The sequence below is a fragment of the Selaginella moellendorffii genome, unplaced genomic scaffold (assembly GCF_000143415.4).
Source record: "Selaginella moellendorffii unplaced genomic scaffold, v1.0 SELMOscaffold_40, whole genome shotgun sequence".
NCBI lineage: Eukaryota > Viridiplantae > Streptophyta > Lycopodiopsida > Selaginellales > Selaginellaceae > Selaginella > Selaginella moellendorffii.
The window spans coordinates 495365-513839 of NW_003314301.1; the positions used below are offsets into that span (position 1 = coordinate 495365).

Here is an 18475-nt window from a genome sequence, read left to right on the forward strand (position 1 = left end):
GAATTTAAGTGGTTGAGGCATTTTTAAACTTACAAACACATGCCCTACTTACATTCCTTTTGTTGCTTAAAATTCAAAAATATTATAAACCTTTCTTTTTGCATTTTCAATATTTTCAATTATGGTTTTTTATTTTCGCAGGACCAGCCTAGTAATCTATTTGCATCCCGTCATGTTTATAGCTAGCTTTCATTTGTCCCCTTCACTAGCTTGAGATACATCTGCTCGGCATCTGCCTCTTACAGCATTTGCCCAAAAAGGGCATCTTTCTTCACACAGCATTTGCCACATATTTAGGGAGGGTTTAGGGTTTAGCAATTCAGTAGCTTGATAAACATGCAAATACAGAACTTGATGCAAAATCCTTTGATATGTCACAATGCCCCTAGGACCATAAACACATTTCAATAGAAAGGGTCCTTTCGTTTCATAACTCCTTACGTAGATCTTGGTGAAACCAGAGTTAGTGAAGTTGGTTTCTTGTGATCTCGCATCTGATTGTGATGTCCCTTTGTAGTGTCGATGGAAAGGTCAATGCACACCAAACTGTAGAATCTTGGAGCAAAATAACAGTCGGATCTATGGCAAATGCCCCTGAAACATTGTAAGGCTCGTGTGGTCTCATGTGGTGTCCGATCGAGATGCTTCTTTGCAGGGTCATCAAGAAGGACATTGTATACCATTCTTTATTTAGTTGAACATCTGGCATTTTTGGAAATACAAGATGCTTTGGAATATCCAATCATGCATGGTATAAATATAGCGAGGGTATTAAATGATATCCCAATCATGATCTTTCTTTTATGCAGTCCGAGGAATGATGACGTTGCGGATTTCTTTTGGATTTCACGTGCATGCATGCGCGCGGCAATCCAGAAATTAATGGTGGCGTGACATTTCGCGCGTGTGAGGTTAGGTTTTGCATTTTGCTTCGTACTCGCGCTCGCACACTCGCGCTTGCATCGCGCTCCCACTCGCGATCACGCTCACATTCGCGCTCATCTACCTTCTCTACAGGTTTCTCGTGTGCATTGGCGTCCACTCGCGCTTGCATCACACTCGCGCTCACATTGCGCTCGCATCGCACTCATGTGCATCGGCGTCCACTTCAAGACACACCCAGTTTGTAACTTCGCCGCCAACTCCGCCGCCCACTCCGCCACCCACACGCAGCCCATTTGGCATCCCGGGAGATTTCAGCGCCACTCTCCAACTGTAAGTGGCAGAGTAGCCTTGCTGCTACGATCCGCTGCACACACAGTGCACATTTGCCAGCGAGTCCGGCCTCGATTGTCACGCCTCCATTCGGCTTCAAATGGTATGAGGCCACATGCCATTCAGTAGCAACATTGGCAGGCACCGATTGGGCTCTCGAGTGCAGTCTGGTTACAGATAGCGTGTAGCCTCACGCCATCTTAGGATGCAGCCTCAAGACATCTGATGCAGTGGTGAATGGCGTGTGGCCTCACGTTATTTCCAGCTATTAGCTTTTCATCTGTCAGCTCTAATTGTTGTGCATTTCTGAACAGGCGAGGAATTGCGTTCTTCTTCCAGCCACTGTCAATGTGGATGCAGAGAAGGGGGAAGAGCTCACCAGTTGGACTTTCGGGATGGAAGGCGAGGATCTGAGGCTGTACAACACAGATGGTGGGAGAAAAGAATGCATAGGGATCCTCATCCAAGTGACAGACACTCCTTGCAGTTCCATGCAAGAATATGGACTGGCACTTGTGGTAGAGACAGCGTCCGCCTTCAAGATCCACCTTGCACATCCTAGCGGCTTCCCGGAGGGGGGCAGCGGCTATGAGGAATTCCTAGAGGGAGCTAGGGAGAGGTTGTCCAGGAGGCCCACAATTTCAAAGACGCTGCGGGTCTATGAAGATCACATGGAATCCACGGACCTCACCTACGGCGATGTTCAAAAACTATATTCCAACATTGAGCCGTTGAGAGTGCCTCCAGTTCGCGAAGCGAAGGGGAAAAGGGTCGATCTGGAAACTACCCCGAAGCAGAAAAGGGTGGTCAAGCTCAAGCCGACATCCGACTCTCCTGCTCCAAAAAAGAAGCTACTCGGTGATGCCATTGCCTCGGGTTCGAACACTACACCCACCAAAAAGAAGAGCCGCAAAGAGCAGAAAGAGCAAGGAGAGGCAGCAAAAATTGTCGCAGATAATAGTACTTGTTACTATTCCAACAAAGTATATACAATCGACGTGAGCCGTATCGACATCCAAAGCAAATACAACCACAGGCTAGTATCTGATGAGTGGGTGGAGAAACTGAAGTAGAAGATGCTGGCAAGTCCAGTAACACCCGACATCGCAGACATGATCCCGTACTACTGAACAATGAAGGGCGAGACAAGGTTTCCAGACTTGATCAATAGGAAGGTGTTGGACGATCAGAACATCCGGTTCTATGCCGTCTCCGGGCAGCATTCTAGCTTGGCGATGCAAGAGGTAGTTGTGGATATTATGGTGGGCGAGGAGGTGAAGAAAGTCTTCAAGACAAGAGTTGTCCGCCTGATAAAAGGCAACTCGCCCCTCCGATCTATCATATACATCTCCCATGCGCAGAATGTCAAGCAAGAAATGTGCTACAAATCGGGTCTGCACGAGACATTGGCACGAACACGGAAGCTGTAGGTTCAACTGAAGAAGCTACAAAAACCAGGACAAGGACGTGCACTAGCAACTAGCGCCTGGCAGATAAGCCTCGTTGCATGTGGCATAGCATGTGGCCTCACGCCATTTCCATTGCAGGAATTCTCGAGTCTTCTCTCGAAAACACTGGGGGTCAATGACACACTCAGCATCCATAACATTCTACTCGCGACAAAAGTTGTTTTTGACAAATGGGTAGATGTGCTGAGGAGGTACCATGACGGGGAGTTGCTAAACTCAATGGGTGTGGAGGACGGCCGGAAGCCCAATGATTTGAAGCTCAACGCCTTGCGTTTCTCGCGGTCTCTAGACGACGACGACCTTCTGACAGTGGCTAATGCTCTTCTACGTGGTGAGGTAGTCTTCAACAAGACCAAAATGACTCCCGACCATATTGTGACATACGAGGACTTGTGCACGACTCTGAGAGCTCGTGCGCTATTGAAGGATTGGATCTTCGAGCAAGTGGCTGTGGAGAGGGTCAGCATCAACACCACGCAAGAGATGATGGAAGAGCTGGAGTTGTCAAATGAAGACATCGACGAGTATGTGAAGGGGGCCCCCAAGTTCATCGATCTGCTGCGGGATGCCACGAAAAGTAAAGCTGAGAAGTTGGATCAGTATCCAAATTTCATTAAGAGGGATGTCGACTGCCGGCTTCAAAAACAGCTCGACCCCACAGTAGAGGCCTATCGAGAACCTTACCGGGTATACGTGAATTCGGATGAGGATCAAAGGTGGAAGAGCATTGTTTCCCGTGGAGATGAGCATGGGGTTCCATGCCATTGTATTAATATTAAAAGACAATTCTTTGAGAGGATTTGCATTATACTAGAAGTGTTACAGCATGTTATTGGAAGTCTACGAAGTTGATTTATTAATAAGGGGAAAGTAAAGATTGAATGGGGACTTGGGCTCCACCTAGACTCAGAGCAACTGAGCCAATATTAAAAGGATGGAAAGAAATTGGATAACAATGACAAAGAGAAGAGAGAGGTGAAGCAGTGGCAGGGGGAGGAGAAGTGATTGAGTAGACATTTCTTTGTTTAAAATAAAATGGCATGTGCCTCAATGCAGTTGAATTTTGTTATATTTATATACTATATAAAGGTTTGGAAACCTTATTTTACAAGTGAGATAATAACAATTCCCACTTTAACGAAATAGAGCTTTTTACCACAACTACATTAGTCAATTTGCTGAGTCAAACGCTCATCTGGATCACCACCTCAACTAAATGAGGAAAACTTTGCACTGTTCCCAAGATCCCAAAGTCGTTCCATTATTAGCCCTTTTCTATCCACCACCTTGTCTACAAGTTCACACATGAACTATAATGGAGAGCCATGTCTTCCCGACCTGCTACTCTTCAAGGATAGGCCCACTCCTCGAACCTTCCGTTGCCAACACTAGTGGTGATATACTTGAGCACCAATAAAAGTCGGACTAAGGAACAGCTCTAATACCAAGTTGTAAGCGACTAAATTTTCCATTCTACTTTAGTCACTTAACCACACCTCCAACCACTTGGAGGAGTCTCATTCACAACCTCCATAAGTCCAATTCAGGACTTGGGACTTGCTAGCCCCGAGAATGGCATCCATGCCACTCAACATTTGCACTTGGTCCAAGTGCTCCACGTGTCCGATCCCATGACCGACACTCAAAGGTACCACTGACATGGCAGCTTGTTACGCTAAGGCCATGCCCAATCACCTTTGCCACACTGGTAGTCCAATACCACTTGCATCACAGTCTTGGCTCTCCAAGACTAGGCAAACCATCCGTGAGTGGTCATCTCAGATCCACTCCTTAGCATCCTTAGGATGCCCATTGACAAGGGGAATAGCCTTCCCCAATATCCCTCTGTCAGTCCCCACTAAGTCCCTTTCTGCCCTTGGCCGTGTTTGCCAACACTGCCACTGGATCGAGGCCTACAGGCCTGACCACTAAGTCCCACGGTCCTCTAGGACTTCCTCACCACACGACTGCATCCTTGGTCACTGCCCCAGAGGACTACTCCTCTTCCTTTCCACAGTCTGGGCCTTTGGGACAACATTTCGGAACACCGTGGCCTTACGCGAGCCACCCGGGTACTCTCCCTGCCTTCCGCCCTTGGGTGCTCTAGCCATGGGCTTAGAGCGAGGTTCCATTGAGCCACGCCTGGTATCCAAGTAGGTAGTGCCACCCACACTTGGACTGGGAGCATCGGCCAGTCGATCTCCCGGGGGAACTAGAGCCGGCTCTTGAACACTTCACCAAGCTACCCCGCTTGTCGGTCCATGTTCACTCTAGTCTTGGACTTCCCAGTGGGCAGCTCATCACCCAACACTGGGTCCGGCCTTCCTGGGCCAAACTGGCCTTTCCTGGCCAAACTGGCTCCACTACAGTCCTCCCCCTACTATACTTTTGGAGCTCACCAAACCCCCCAGGGTCTGGGAGACGAACGCTTTGGGCTTTCACCCTCTCAGACTCGAACTCGGACTCAGACTCGAACTCGGACTCGGAATCAGACTCGGACTCGGAATCGGACTTGGACTCGGACTCGGACTCGGGCTCGGTCTCAGCCTCGGCCTCGGTCTTGGTCTCAGTCCCGATCTCGGTCTCGGTCTCGGTCCCGGTCTTGGTCCCGGTCTCAGTCTCGACTTTGGACTCCATCTCGGGTCCCTCTTGGACTCCATCTCGGGTCCATCTCGGACTCCATCTCGGGTCCATCTCAGACTCCATCTCGGGTCCATCTCGGACTCCATCTCGGGTCCATCTCGGACTCCATCTCGGGTCCATCTCGGACTCCATCTCGGGTCCATCTCGGGTCCATCTTGGGTCCATCTCGAACTCCATCTCGGGTCCATCTCGGACTCCATCTCGGGTCCATCTCGGACTCCATCTCGGGTCCATCTCAGACTCCATCTCGGTCCATCTCGGACTCCATCTCGGACTCCATATCGGACTCCATCTCGGACTCCATCTCGGACTCCATCTCAGACTCCATATCGGACTCCACTTCGGGTCCATCTCGGACACTTCCGCGTGTCATGTGTTGGTCCTTTTTGGGTCCCTTTTTGGAGCCTTGCTTATTGCTCGCTTCGTGCTCGCTCCTTGAGCACTTTGTTGGGAGTTCCACTCCCGTTCTCGACCTTTCAAGTTGGAGCTTTTAGTCCAAACATGTTACGCTCGTTTGGCTTTCGCTTCGGCCACTACCACATGGCGCCCTTCCGGCTCCACTTTGGGGCCTAGGGATTTTGTGTCTCACAGGAGGATTGTGTCATTAAACTTACATGGGTTTTCCATGTTGGTATGTCGACTCTACCTTTGTTAATATCATTTAGTTATATTTAGTCTGTAGTGTTGGATTTTATTGAGTCTTGGATGTGATGAATCACTCCTTAATGATGTGTTATCTGTACTTGAGTATTATTGGAGGATTGGTATCAAATACTGACTAAGGTATTTTCGACTTTGGTTAGCTTGGTTGTTAGAGAATTTTGAGTGGTGATTCACTTTTGCTTTCTTTTAGCTTTGTTTTGATATTGATGGCATTGAGTGATACTTTGTCGTTAACATTGTTAATATTGAGATTCAAGTGAAATAAGATGTCTCTCCTTAAGGTTGATATTAAATTTCATTAGTCTTGATGAAAATAGTGTTGATGATTTAGTTATAGCTTTGTGTTATTGGCATTCGTGCATTTGCTTGTTAGCAACTGTATTGACATTTAAATGAACTGAGTGGCAAGTTGAGTTTGTTGTGTTCTAGACAAGATTGCTTAGTCAAGGTTGAGTTTTGAGCTTTTCCTTAAAAAGTGATTCAGTCATGGACTATACTAACTCTATGAGAGGAAGAGTTAGTGATCGATATTGGAATGATTGAATCCTTGTTGAATTTGAGTTAAGATATATCAATCATTGATAATTCTTCTTGTGCTTATTATGAAATGAATTTACGTCTTGTTATAGATAGATTCATGGAGGATTGTTTACTGATCACTTGTTGAGTATAGCTTCAATATGCTTAGTTTTTGGATTGATGCAGACATATTTTTCATTAACTTTAGCATTATTAAGTTTAGCTTATGGATGTGTTAAAGAGGATATTAATGGTTGTACCATGATTTCTTCTTTAGCATTAAAGTTAGTTTATGTGAGACTCGTGATCATTGTTATGTAAGACTTAGCTATGGACTTTTTCGAACTTTTGATTCTTTGAATTTTATGCTTATTATTCCATTTGTTAGAAGTTGTTGAGGAAGGCATTTTTAGCTCATTGGCTTCGATATTGAAGTTAGTATTTGCATATAGTAATCATTGGTGATGATTAACTATTATCTAGGATAGTTGATTATTCTTGTCAAAAGGTTTTGCTTGGTTATTGTTAATCTAGAATGATTTGCCATTCTTCAGGATGGTGGATTCTTTCTTCGATGATAATTATGCATCTCTTCATTGATGGGATGATTAATGATTTTACATGATAGTTAGTTATTTTCTTTGATGATTTATGGCTTTTTACATTATTATATGTTATTTGTGGTTTGCTCTGGATTTGTTTCTTGGGTTTGAGATATCAATAGTATGTTGCTAATGCTTGCTTGAGCAACTTTGGTTCCTTAGTATTATTGACCAAGATCTATTCAACTTAACTAGCGCAATAATTAGCATGAATGAGTGTTTGTTAGTCTTACCACATTCATTATGTTCTGTTGATTGTTGCTTGAGTTAGCTTTGATAGATTCGGATGTTATTTTCTTCAGGTAATACATTCGTAAGCATTTTACTTGCCAGTCGATGATACTTTGTGTTCTTTGAGTTATCTTTCATAAGTTGTTTAGCATGCTATCTATAATATTGATAGCATAGTCTTATCATTAAGCTTTCTTGATGATACATGGGCTATTGAATATTATTGGATGGTTAATCCTATGTTTTCCAACTCTAGTGATCTTGGTGGTTTTTGTACTTTAATACTTGTTTATTGGATGATAACTTACTTGGAATACTTTCGTGTTCTAAACTAAGCTTTATTTATTGATAATTAAGTATTTAAGATATCATTATTTATGACTTTGATATTGTCCATCTATAGATCTTTAAGTTTGGGCCAGTATAAGTAGACTGGCTTCGGCACGTCATGTGCATGGTGAAATTTTTAGTCATGAGGTAGCTATTGTCGACTGGTCACATCACCTACCTCTTTATCGATATTCCTTATTTCATTCAAAAGGGTGTGACCGTATAAATAACTCTAACTGCCTGTTTATAGTAGTCTATCTAAACCTTATCAACAGGTTTGGTTTCTTTGCTCATGAGGGTTGGGGCTTCTGGCTTCTCTCTCTATGCCACCTATGGGTAGGGGTGTATCACACTTTGTAAGCTGGGTGATACCCAGAGTAGCAAGGGTGGCTAACTCCATTGGTTATTTCCTTATTAGCAATGGCCGAAAGATGTCTGAATTGGTAACACATCCGCATTAGACAAAAAGGTTACCCTAACTCATTTAAGTTTGTGCATTTCTCACATAGTGTGATCCTCGTGAACTTTTTCTGGAGTTGTTTCCTTGGTGGTGGTCTAGACTAGAGTACACCTCAACAAGGACATCAATCTTCCCTAAGGGGGGAAGAGTGTTGAGAATATGACTTCGAGTATTGAAAGTTATCTGTCGGCTAGTCTTTTCAAATATTCTTTCTTTACTGCCACAACGGCAAGAGGTCAATATTGCTAAACCTTTTATCAGTCCCTCTTATGCTAATGGAATTAACTAGGCATTTCAAGTGTAGTTAGACTGAACGAGTATAAAGACGGAATTTCTATGTGTTATTAGCTAAGCATACTTATCCTGGTAAGGAGTTCCCGTCTCATCATGTCTTGCACTGGCTAGTAACAAGAACCTTGCGTATTGAGACTTGTCCCTCAATATTGCTAGATGATAGCTTACCGTGTCTGCCAAACACCCTTGCTATCATACCCTTTATGTTAGTCTCATTTCGGTCATAAATGTTATTTATAGAAAGTGTCTAAATTTGTTCATTTGGCATATTTACGAAATGTAAAGATTATCCTGAACACAATGGTCGTTCCGTGTCCAAATTCGCAATCTAAGGACATTCCATATTTAGTAAGTATCAAGCTTGTCCTAAAGACTAATTCCTGATATTAAGGGAGGCTTGGGGTGAAAGCCCAAAGCGTGTGTTCCTCAAAAGGGGGGGCTATAGGGGGTTCCAAATATATAGTAAGTAGTGGGTAGGTTAGTTAACTAACTTGAGGCATAGTCTAACTCCCACTTATGCCTGTCTTTATTCTACGTCCATCTTGGGTTTAAACCCAAGCTCCATACCATGTTAGTTGGTAGAATACCCATATCTTCGCGTTAGACCACTGATATGCTAAAATACCGCTAAACTCTATTTGGCTCCATTTTGCATACTGGATGCTCTAGGATTGTTCCAAGTTGCTCCGTACTCCTATCCCTTCACTACTTAAGTTGTACTCTAGAGTTGCTTCGTGGTCCGATTCCATTGCTCTTTAGCTCTATATTTGGGAGTTTAGCTATGTTCCTTCATTCAGTGGCTCAAGGCCCTAAAACTCAAGTTCTGCACCACTGTCCTTTGGACACATGGCATGTGACACATGGCACATGGAGGGTTTCACTTCATGGTTATTCTATAGTAAATCACTATAGAATAAAGGGTAAAAATCACATGCACTACATCTTTTCTTACTGTTTTCATTCTTTTCTTGATTTGATTTTTATGATACTTTATGACCATAAAGAATGCATGTAAATGGCGTGTTTATTATCTATTGACGCATCTGCATTTTCCTTGGCCTTACAGATTGCAATGGGGTCATGGATCAAGTTATGTAACTAATCACTCCTTGCATAACCTTTGGACACTTGGCCAAGACTATGGATAACAATCTAAGATGTAAGCTCTTGAGTTTTCTTCCTTGCTTCTTGCTTTCTTACCAAAGTTTCATTTTCTTAGTGTGCCTGTTTAATGGGCTCTTGTATTGCTTGCTTTGCACTGCTGGGCTATGTTGTTGCCTCTCTATGCACTACAGAACCAAGCTTTAGGAGAAGGACAAGCCACCTGGATTGTGGATCCAGGATTATATCTCCCACTGCTTTTGCTTGCTCATGCAAGAGTTCCAGTAGTAGAAGGTTGAGAGTGTCAAGTCCACCGTGGTTGATCAAAGTTGGGGGAAGCACAAACTCTTTCACTGTTCCACCTTCCTCCGGTTGTCGGTAGAGGCTGGGTGCTGGGGTAGAGAATTGTTGGGGCATAAGCCATAGACAATAGGCGACAAAAAATGTTGCCTGCTATGGGTCTATGGCCCTCCTGCATTGCTTATCAATTATTTTTGGCTCCTGGAAAACTCTTGCAAAGGATTGTGTGGGCACAAGAACAATAGCTCTTGAGGTTCCTGTAGGGCATGGTTGTTAAGTCTGCTGGTGGTTCTATAGGAGATGTTGCTTAAGTGGCAAAACCATTGGGCCAAGAATATTGTTTCCTAGCTTGGATACTATGATTAAAATTCATTTTGACTTAAATTTGGCTCAATCAGTTAGTATAATTAAGATGGCACTTGCCCTATCTTACAATTTTCTTCTTTCTATATATGTTTAGTTGATAGATAGAGTCACCCCTAAGTTGTACTGATGTATTGATTGGGCAATTACAACATGCTTAAGGTGTGGGTTAGCTTATTCTTAATACAAACACATTGAACACCTTTATAAATCTTATAAACATAGAATATCAGGTTTTGAATTTATAGTTTAAATATTAATAACAATTACATTTTGTATTTCTTTTCTTAGTTTTACTTGGGTCTGGGTAGTAGATTAGTGTTCTTAAAATTTTATTGTTCTATATTCTAAGAAATAGACATGGCAAAGTAATTCTGAGTTTAAGGGTTATGTACAATTTTTTAATTTTAGGTTATGTTTGGGTCTGAGTATTATATTAATGTTCTTAAATCTTAGTTATATATTTATTCATATCCCAAGTAAACACATAATAATTAAATAATGCTTCCCTAAATTAATGATAATTAATCTTAGTAGTTCTTCTTTACATTTCTATGAGTCTGCGTAGTAATATATTAGTTTTCTGATCGTTTTAGGATTCTAAATTTGTTTACATCCCAAATAAAAACATACTTTACATGTAACATTTAATTAATAAAATTTATTTTTGGTAATTATTATTTTATTGTTTTTCTCTGAAAGATTACTAAAAATATTTATTCATATAGCTATAAATAACTCATTCTTAGCAATTTTAATTTTAATTTTTTCTGGGTTGAGTAATAAGTTTCTTAAAATCTTAGTATTCTAAATATATCCATATTCCTAAGTAATACTGCATATAATATCTTTATCAATAGTATTTACTTAGTAATTCTTTTTTTACACTTTAGGATATCAGTGTTTTAAATATATAGTCTATGCTATTGTGTGTGTGTGTGTGTCTATATATATATATATATATATATATATATATATATATATATATATATATATAAGGAAAAAAATTGTGTAAAATTACTAATTTTTTTACTCATCCAATTTGCTGGGCAATACTAAGAAGTTGTAGCTAAGGAGGGAAAAACTCTCCTTTTACTGCAGCCCCTCCTACTTTGCCTTTGTAGCTAAGGAAATTTTCTTTATCACAACTCCTCCTTGACACCAAAGTTTCACTCACTCCAGGTTTCTCTTCTTTACTATGACTCCTTAGCCTCAAAGTTTGCAGAAGAAGAAGCAATGCCAGGTGCTAGAGATGGAGGCCCAAGAGCTTGCATTGCTCAAGCATAGAGTTTATGGATGGGTATGTTAAGTGATCGTCCTTTGCAATGTTGGATATATAGAGCTTGGCTCATGCATATGCTATGTGTAGGGTCTTATCCATCCTATTTTTCTTTAGGGCTAGATTAACAATGGATTGCTATGGCTGGTGCTTATAGAATTGGAGAGTTTGCTTGGATCTGTCATATGCTGCATAAGAATTTTCTGCTCAATCTTTGTAGGATGCCCCAGCTAGGAATAGGTAATATCTTTTCGTTCTTGCAAAGGAAATTTTATTTTCAGGTTTTGTGCTGGGTTTCAACATGCGAGAAGTTGGCTCTCACAATGGTAGCCATACTGCCATGGTTGGGCGAGTGCAATTGCAGGCATTCATTTTATTGGCAGTGGATGACTTTGAACTCTTGATTTTATGTAAACAACTCTAGGTTGGCTGTGGGATTGATGTTGTCCTAGCCATAGTCACTAATAGTTCCCAGTGAGAAATTCTTTATGTCTCTTTCTACAATTACAATTCTTTTATATAAAACACTGGAGGAGAACTAGAGCTATGCTTCAAGCTGTCATAAAACTCTTGGCCAATGTATTTGTCTTTTGGCTCAGATTTAAATTTTTTTGAGAACTTCACCTTCTCAACTTGCCAGCTTTTTGCTGGGCAATTTGTAGTCAATAATAATAGTGTGGAAAAATAAATGAGTAAAAAACCAAAATAGCACAGCAAATTATTCCTCATTGTTTTCTCATTCTCTCCTCTCTTTCTCAACAGGGGTAGTCCCGGTGTAGAATAATACCCAGAGAGAATGTGCTTTCCTTCACTTTTGATCCTTGCAAGCAAGTTGGGAACTAGGAACTTTGTATATCTTCAAGCCAAAGAAGGAAAAGAATTTTCTTACTTACAACTGGCGATTTCGAGCTCTTTCTTCTTCTACAAGGGCTCGTTCCTTGTCGACGGCCAGTTCCCTGAATCGTCTCTTTGTAGCAGTGGAGGATTCCCACTTGTTTTCGGGGTGAAAAGGCGAGAACTTGTATCGTCTATCAGCCATGAGAAGACCACCTGAGCAACACACCAAAGAACTCTCAGACTTGAACAAAGAGGAAGCGTTTACCAATCACTGCTAGATTGACGAAAAAGAAACCGGCGAAAACTCCCTTGAGGCCGAATTTGCTGTTCTCGAGTCTGGCAAAGTCGAGAGGTCTTGGAGGAGCTGGAGCTCGCCTACGTACTGTAACATAGAAGAACTAGCAGCAATTAGCTAGAATTTTTCTCTTTGTCCATCTCTTTTCTTCATACCACTGACGCTCGCAGCTATTTGTGCTGCTCGCTCCTCCAAGGCCATGGAAGGACCTTCACAGAAAAAAGAAATTCAAACAAAGAGTATGCAAGCTATGAGGAGAGATCGCAGGGAAAGGAGAAGCAATGCTTGAGAAGAAGTGAAAAACCAATGGGAATCAAGGTCATCGCTTACCGGAGAGATCAGCCACTCGCTTCTCCAAGGCGCTGGGACCTTGACGAAAAACCGTGAGCAAAACGATCGATCTGGAGTAATGCAGGCATGGATTCGGCAGAAATTTCGATTACCTGGAGGAGGCCCTGGCGCTGGAGTAGTATCTGGCGCTGGCGCTGGAGTAGCATCTGGCGCTGCCGCATGAGCAGCAGTGCTCTCCACCATTTTCGACGAGAAGAGAATAGGGCTTTTGTTAGGGCTCCAGGAAGAGTTTAGAGAATATGCTGTGTCGTGGAATTGGATATTCTAAGGGCATTGTATAAATTTTCTTTTTGCACACGAAATCACACTCTTCAAGCCCTAGGGGTTTGCAGCGCCTAGGGTTTGATCAAGCGCCTAGCGCCCAGCGCCATCGTCATGGATCTCCGGTTCCCTTACTCTCCGGCGGAGCTGGCGCGGGTCAAGCGCGTCCAGTTTGGGCTGATGAGCCCTGACGAAATTGTATGGATTCTCCTCGCCTTTGTAAAAGGGGGGAAAATTTCTGAGACTAATCCGTGCTTGTGGTGTTCTTGCAGCGGCAAATGTCCGTCTGTAAGATCGAGTCGAGCGAGACTTACGACAGGGGTAAGCCAAAATCTGGCGGCCTCAGCGACCCGAGACTGGGAACGATTGACCGACAAACCAAGTGTGAGACTTGTGGCGGGAGTATGGCTGAGTGTCCTGGGCATTTTGGGCATTTAGAGCTGGCCAAGCCCATGTTTCACATCGGATTCCTGAAGACAGTGCTGGCCCTCCTCCGCTGTGTGTGCTACAACTGCTCGCATATCCTAGCGCTCGAGGTTTGTCGCGAAACGCTGCTACTTTGCTTTATCTTTGGTTTGGTGTGTTGGCAGAACGATCACAAGTTCAAGCTCGCGAAAAAGGCGAAGAATCCCAAGCAGAGGCTCAAAAAGGTCTTGGAGTGCTGTAAGAACAAGCAGAAATGCGAGGGAAACAACAACGATATGGATGGCGAACAAGATGATCAAGAGGGCGAGCAGAAAGGCCACGGAGGTTGTGGAGCTCAGCAGCCGAAAATCACCATTGATGGGATGAAGATTATTGCCGAGTTCAAGGTTCCAAAAAAGAAAGGCGACGACCAGGATCAGTATTTGCCAGAGCCTGTCGAAAGAAAACAGCAACTTACTGCTGAAAGGGTGAGACACTTCTTTGTTAAGTGATGGTTCCAACGTTCTCTTCGTGCAGGTTCTGGGTATACTAAAGAGGATAAGTGACGAGGAATGCCGCATACTCGGTCTTGATCCTCAGTTTGCTCGTCCAGACTGGATGATTTTACAAGTTTTGCCCATTCCACCTCCACCCGTGAGGCCTTCTGTGATGATGGACAGCTCGGCCCGCAGTGAAGTAAGTTTACTTTTTTCTTGATCAAGTTTGCGTTTCTTACATTTTATTTCTGCTGTTTTGTTCTTTTTTAGGACGACTTAACTCACCAACTTGCCATGATAATTCGGCACAATAACAACCTGAAGCGGCAGGAGCAGAATGGTGCGCCGACACATATTATCAATGAGTTCACCCAGCTCTTGCAATTTCATATTGCAACATATTTCGATAATGATCTTCCTGGCCAGCCAAGGGTACATGAAATGTTTGGCTTGCGTGTTACTTAATCAGAATGTGCAGGCAACACAACGCTCTGGTAGACCCATCAAATCCATCTGCCAACGCCTAAAGGCTAAAGAGGGACGGATTCGTGGGAACCTGATGGGCAAGCGTGTTGATTTTTCTGCTCGAACAGTTATCACCCCGGATCCGAATATCAATATTGACGAGCTAGGAGTGCCATGGAGTATTGCGTTGAACTTGACTTATCCAGAAACTGTGACTCCATATAACCTCGAACGGTGAGCAATTCTTTCATTGTGTTTATCTCTGACCTTTTCCTTTTATGAACCAGATTGAAAGAGCTGGTGGAATATGGGCCGCATCCACCCCCTGGCAAAACAGGTGCAAAGTATATCATTAGAGAAGATGGTCAGCGTCTGGATCTAAGGTATCTCAAAAAGAGCAGTGATCGGCACTTGGAACTTGGCTACAAGGTAATGGATTTTTTGTCGCTGCAGTCTCTTATTTTTCTTGTTAATGTAGGTTGAGAGACACTTATGCGACGGCGATTTTGTGCTCTTTAACCGGCAGCCAAGTCTGCATAAAATGTCAATCATGGGACACCGAATACGGATAATGCCTTACTCGACGTTTCGGCTTAATCTCTCCGTGACGAGTCCATACAATGCTGATTTTGATGGGGACGAGATGAACATGCATGTGCCTCAGTCTTTCGAAACCAGGGCTGAGGTCTCAGAGCTCATGATCGTTCCCAAGTGTATAGTGTCTCCGCAGTCGAACAGACCCGTTATTGGAATCGTCCAGGACACACTTCTTGGGTGTCGAAAAGTAACCAAGAGGGATACTTTTATTGAAAAGGTAATTTTGTTGTCTTGCTGTCTGAAGCCTGGCATTGATATCTTCTGTCTGCAGGACGTTTTCATGAACATCCTGATGTGGTGGGAAGATTTTGATGGGAAAGTGCCGACTCCAGCAATTGTCAAACCAAGGCCAATATGGACTGGAAAGCAGATTTTTAGTCTGATTATTCCCAAGCAAATCAATATGGTGCGAACTGCTGCCTGGCATAATGACAGTGAAACGGGCGATAATTCTCCTGGTGACACGATGGTGCGCATCGAGAAGGGCGAACTCCTGACTGGCACACTCTGTAAAAAGACATTAGGAACATCGTCTGGTAGTTTGATTCACGTCATATGGTAAGCCTTTCTTTCTGTCTCGGAGTTTCACGTTAACTTTATACATTTCAGGGAGGAAGTCGGGCCTGATGCTGCTCGCAAATTTTTGGGTCATACACAGTGGCTTGTCAATTATTGGTTGCTGCAACACGGTTTCAGCATTGGTATTGGAGACACAATTGCTGACTCTGCAACCATGGAGAAGATTAATGAGACTATCTTTAAGGCCAAGAACGAAGTGAAAGACCTGATTAAAATGGCGCAAGAGAAGCAGCTAGAGTCTCAGCCCGGTCGAACAATGATGGAGTCTTTTGAAAACAGAGTCAATCAGGTGAATTTTCTCCTCCTTTTTTATTCTTCTCGTACTAACCTATAATTATGCAGGTCCTTAACAGAGCTCGTGATGAAGCCGGAAGCAGTGCTCAGAAAAGCTTGTCTGAGAGCAACAACGTAAAAGCTATGGTGACCGCTGGATCGAAGGGCTCGTTCATCAACATATCCCAGATGATTGCTTGTGTGGGACAGCAGAACGTTGAAGGGAAACGAATTCCGTTCGGTTTCATCGACAGAACGCTCCCGCATTTTACAAAGGATGACTACGGCCCCGAGAGTAGGGGGTTCGTCGAAAATTCTTATCTACGGGGTCTCACACCGCAGGAGTTCTACTTTCACGCCATGGGAGGTCGAGAGGGTCTTATCGATACAGCAGTGAAGACTTCGGAGACAGGTTACATCCAAAGACGTCTAGTGAAGGCAATGGAAGACGTGATGGTGAAATACGATGGCACAGTTCGGAATTCGCTGGGGGACGTTATACAGTTCTTATACGGAGAAGATGGCATGGACGCAGTTTGGATTGAATCACAGCGTCTCGACTCCATCAAAATGAAGAAGAAGGATTTTGATATGACTTACAAGTTCGAGGTGGATAACGAGAACTGGAATCCGGACTACATGGCCAGCGACTGTGCAGAAGATATTAAGACCATCCAGGAGATTCGCAACGTGTTTGATGCCGAGGTCCAGAAGCTTGAAGCCGATCGCAAGCAACTCGGTCTGGAGATTGCGACTTCTGGCGACCCGCAGTGGCCCTTGCCGGTCAATCTGAAGCGTCTCATTTGGAACGCGCAGAAGATTTTCAAGATTGAAATGAAGAAGCCATCGGACATGCATCCTATGGAGATTGTGGAAGCAGTGGACAAGCTGCAGGAGAAGCTACTGGTGGTGCCTGGTGACGACCCGATCAGTATCGAAGCTCAGAAGAATGCCACCTTGTTCTTCAACTGTCTACTTCGTAGCACGTTTGCCAGCAAGCGTGTTCTCAAGGAGTACAGGTTGACGAAGGAGGCCTTTGAGTGGGTCATTGGAGAGATCGAGACGCGGTTCTTGCAGTCACTGGTGGCACCCGGGGAGATGATCGGGTGCGTGGCTGCTCAATCCATCGGCGAGCCGGCTACACAGATGACGCTGAATACTTTCCACTATGCTGGTGTCAGTGCGAAGAACGTCACTCTCGGTGTTCCCCGGCTGAGGGAGATTATTAACGTGGCCAAGAAGATCAAGACGCCGTCGCTGTATGTTCACTTGAAGCCTGAAGTAAGCAAGGAGAAGGAGAGGGCCAAGAATGTGCAGTGCGCGCTCGAGTACACGACGCTGAGAAGTGTCACGCAGGCGACGGAGATTTGGTATGATCCAGATCCGATGAGCACCATCATTGAGGAGGACGTGGAGTTTGTCAAGTCTTACTACGAGATGCCAGACGAAGATGTCACTCCGGACAAGATCTCTCCCTGGCTACTGCGTATTGAGCTCAATCGCGAGATGATGGTTGACAAGAAACTCAGCATGGCAGACATCGCCGAGAAGATCAACCTCGAGTTTGTGGACGACTTGACGTGCATCTTCAACGACGACAACGCAGAGAAGCTGATCCTGCGGGTCCGGATCATGAATGACGACGTCAGCAAGGGTGGCGAAGTAGACCAGTCGGACGACGACGTCTTCCTGAAGAAGATCGAGAGCAACATGCTCACGGAGATGGCGTTGCGAGGGATCCCTGACATCCACAAGGTGTTTATCAGGGAGCACAAAAGGCAGAGGTTTGACGAGCATGAGGGCTTCAAGGCCGAGACCGAGTGGATGCTCGACACCGAGGGCGTCAACATGCTGGCTGTTATGTGCAACGAAGACGTGGACGCGACGAGGACGGTCAGCAACCATCTGATCGAAGTCATTGAGGTGCTGGGCATCGAGGCCGTCAGGCAAGCTCTCCTCAAGGAGCTCAGGGAAGTCATATCCTTCGACGGCTCCTACGTCAACTACAGGCACCTGGCCATCCTGTGCGACGTCATGACTTACCGGGGCCACCTCATGGCGATCACTCGCCACGGTATCAACCGCAACGACACCGGCCCGATGATGCGCTGCTCGTTCGAAGAGACGGTGGACATCCTCCTGGACGCGGCGGTGTTTGCTGAGGCGGACCATCTCAGGGGCGTCACCGAAAACATCATGCTCGGGCAGCTAGCTCCCATCGGGACGGGCGACTTCGGGCTGCTGCTCAACGACAAGATGCTGGAGCACGCGATCGAGCTGCAGCTCCCGAGCTACATGGAGACGGCCGACTTTGGCCTGGGGGGCGTGACTGGAACTCCGCACCACGAAGGGATGATGTCCCCGAGCTATCTGCTGAGTCCCAACTTGCGAGCCTCGCCAATCACGGACGCACAGTTCTCGCCATATGTTGGTGGCATCACATTCT

The 18475-nt window shown here is 44.5% G+C and overlaps 2 protein-coding genes across 2 annotated transcripts in view; one reads left to right on the plus strand and one right to left on the minus strand.

Annotated features, from left to right (window-relative positions):
* Nucleotides 1–12175: 12175 nt before the first annotated feature.
* Nucleotides 12176–13149, minus strand: LOC9633802. The gene is made up of 5 exons (XM_024684297.1): nucleotides 13045–13149; nucleotides 12932–12970; nucleotides 12757–12810; nucleotides 12572–12688; nucleotides 12176–12519 (listed from the first exon to the last, which is right to left on the minus strand). Exons 1-5 carry the CDS (start codon nucleotides 13133–13135, stop codon nucleotides 12359–12361), a joined length of 462 nt encoding a protein of 153 aa, XP_024540065.1. The 5' UTR covers nucleotides 13136–13149; the 3' UTR covers nucleotides 12176–12358.
* Nucleotides 13150–13276: 127 nt separating this feature from the next.
* Nucleotides 13277–18475, plus strand: part of LOC9633803 (DNA-directed RNA polymerase II subunit 1) — a 6452-nt gene continuing 1253 nt past the window's right edge. The window contains exons 1-11 of the mRNA XM_024684223.1: nucleotides 13277–13411; nucleotides 13486–13749; nucleotides 13804–14106; nucleotides 14156–14314; nucleotides 14386–14547; nucleotides 14594–14814; nucleotides 14868–15009; nucleotides 15059–15394; nucleotides 15449–15735; nucleotides 15787–16045; nucleotides 16099–18474. Of these exons, the coding sequence (XP_024539991.1) occupies nucleotides 13328–13411; nucleotides 13486–13749; nucleotides 13804–14106; nucleotides 14156–14314; nucleotides 14386–14547; nucleotides 14594–14814; nucleotides 14868–15009; nucleotides 15059–15394; nucleotides 15449–15735; nucleotides 15787–16045; nucleotides 16099–18474 (4593 nt within the window). The 5' untranslated portion in view covers nucleotides 13277–13327. The remainder of the gene's footprint in view (nucleotides 13412–13485; nucleotides 13750–13803; nucleotides 14107–14155; nucleotides 14315–14385; nucleotides 14548–14593; nucleotides 14815–14867; nucleotides 15010–15058; nucleotides 15395–15448; nucleotides 15736–15786; nucleotides 16046–16098; nucleotide 18475) is intronic.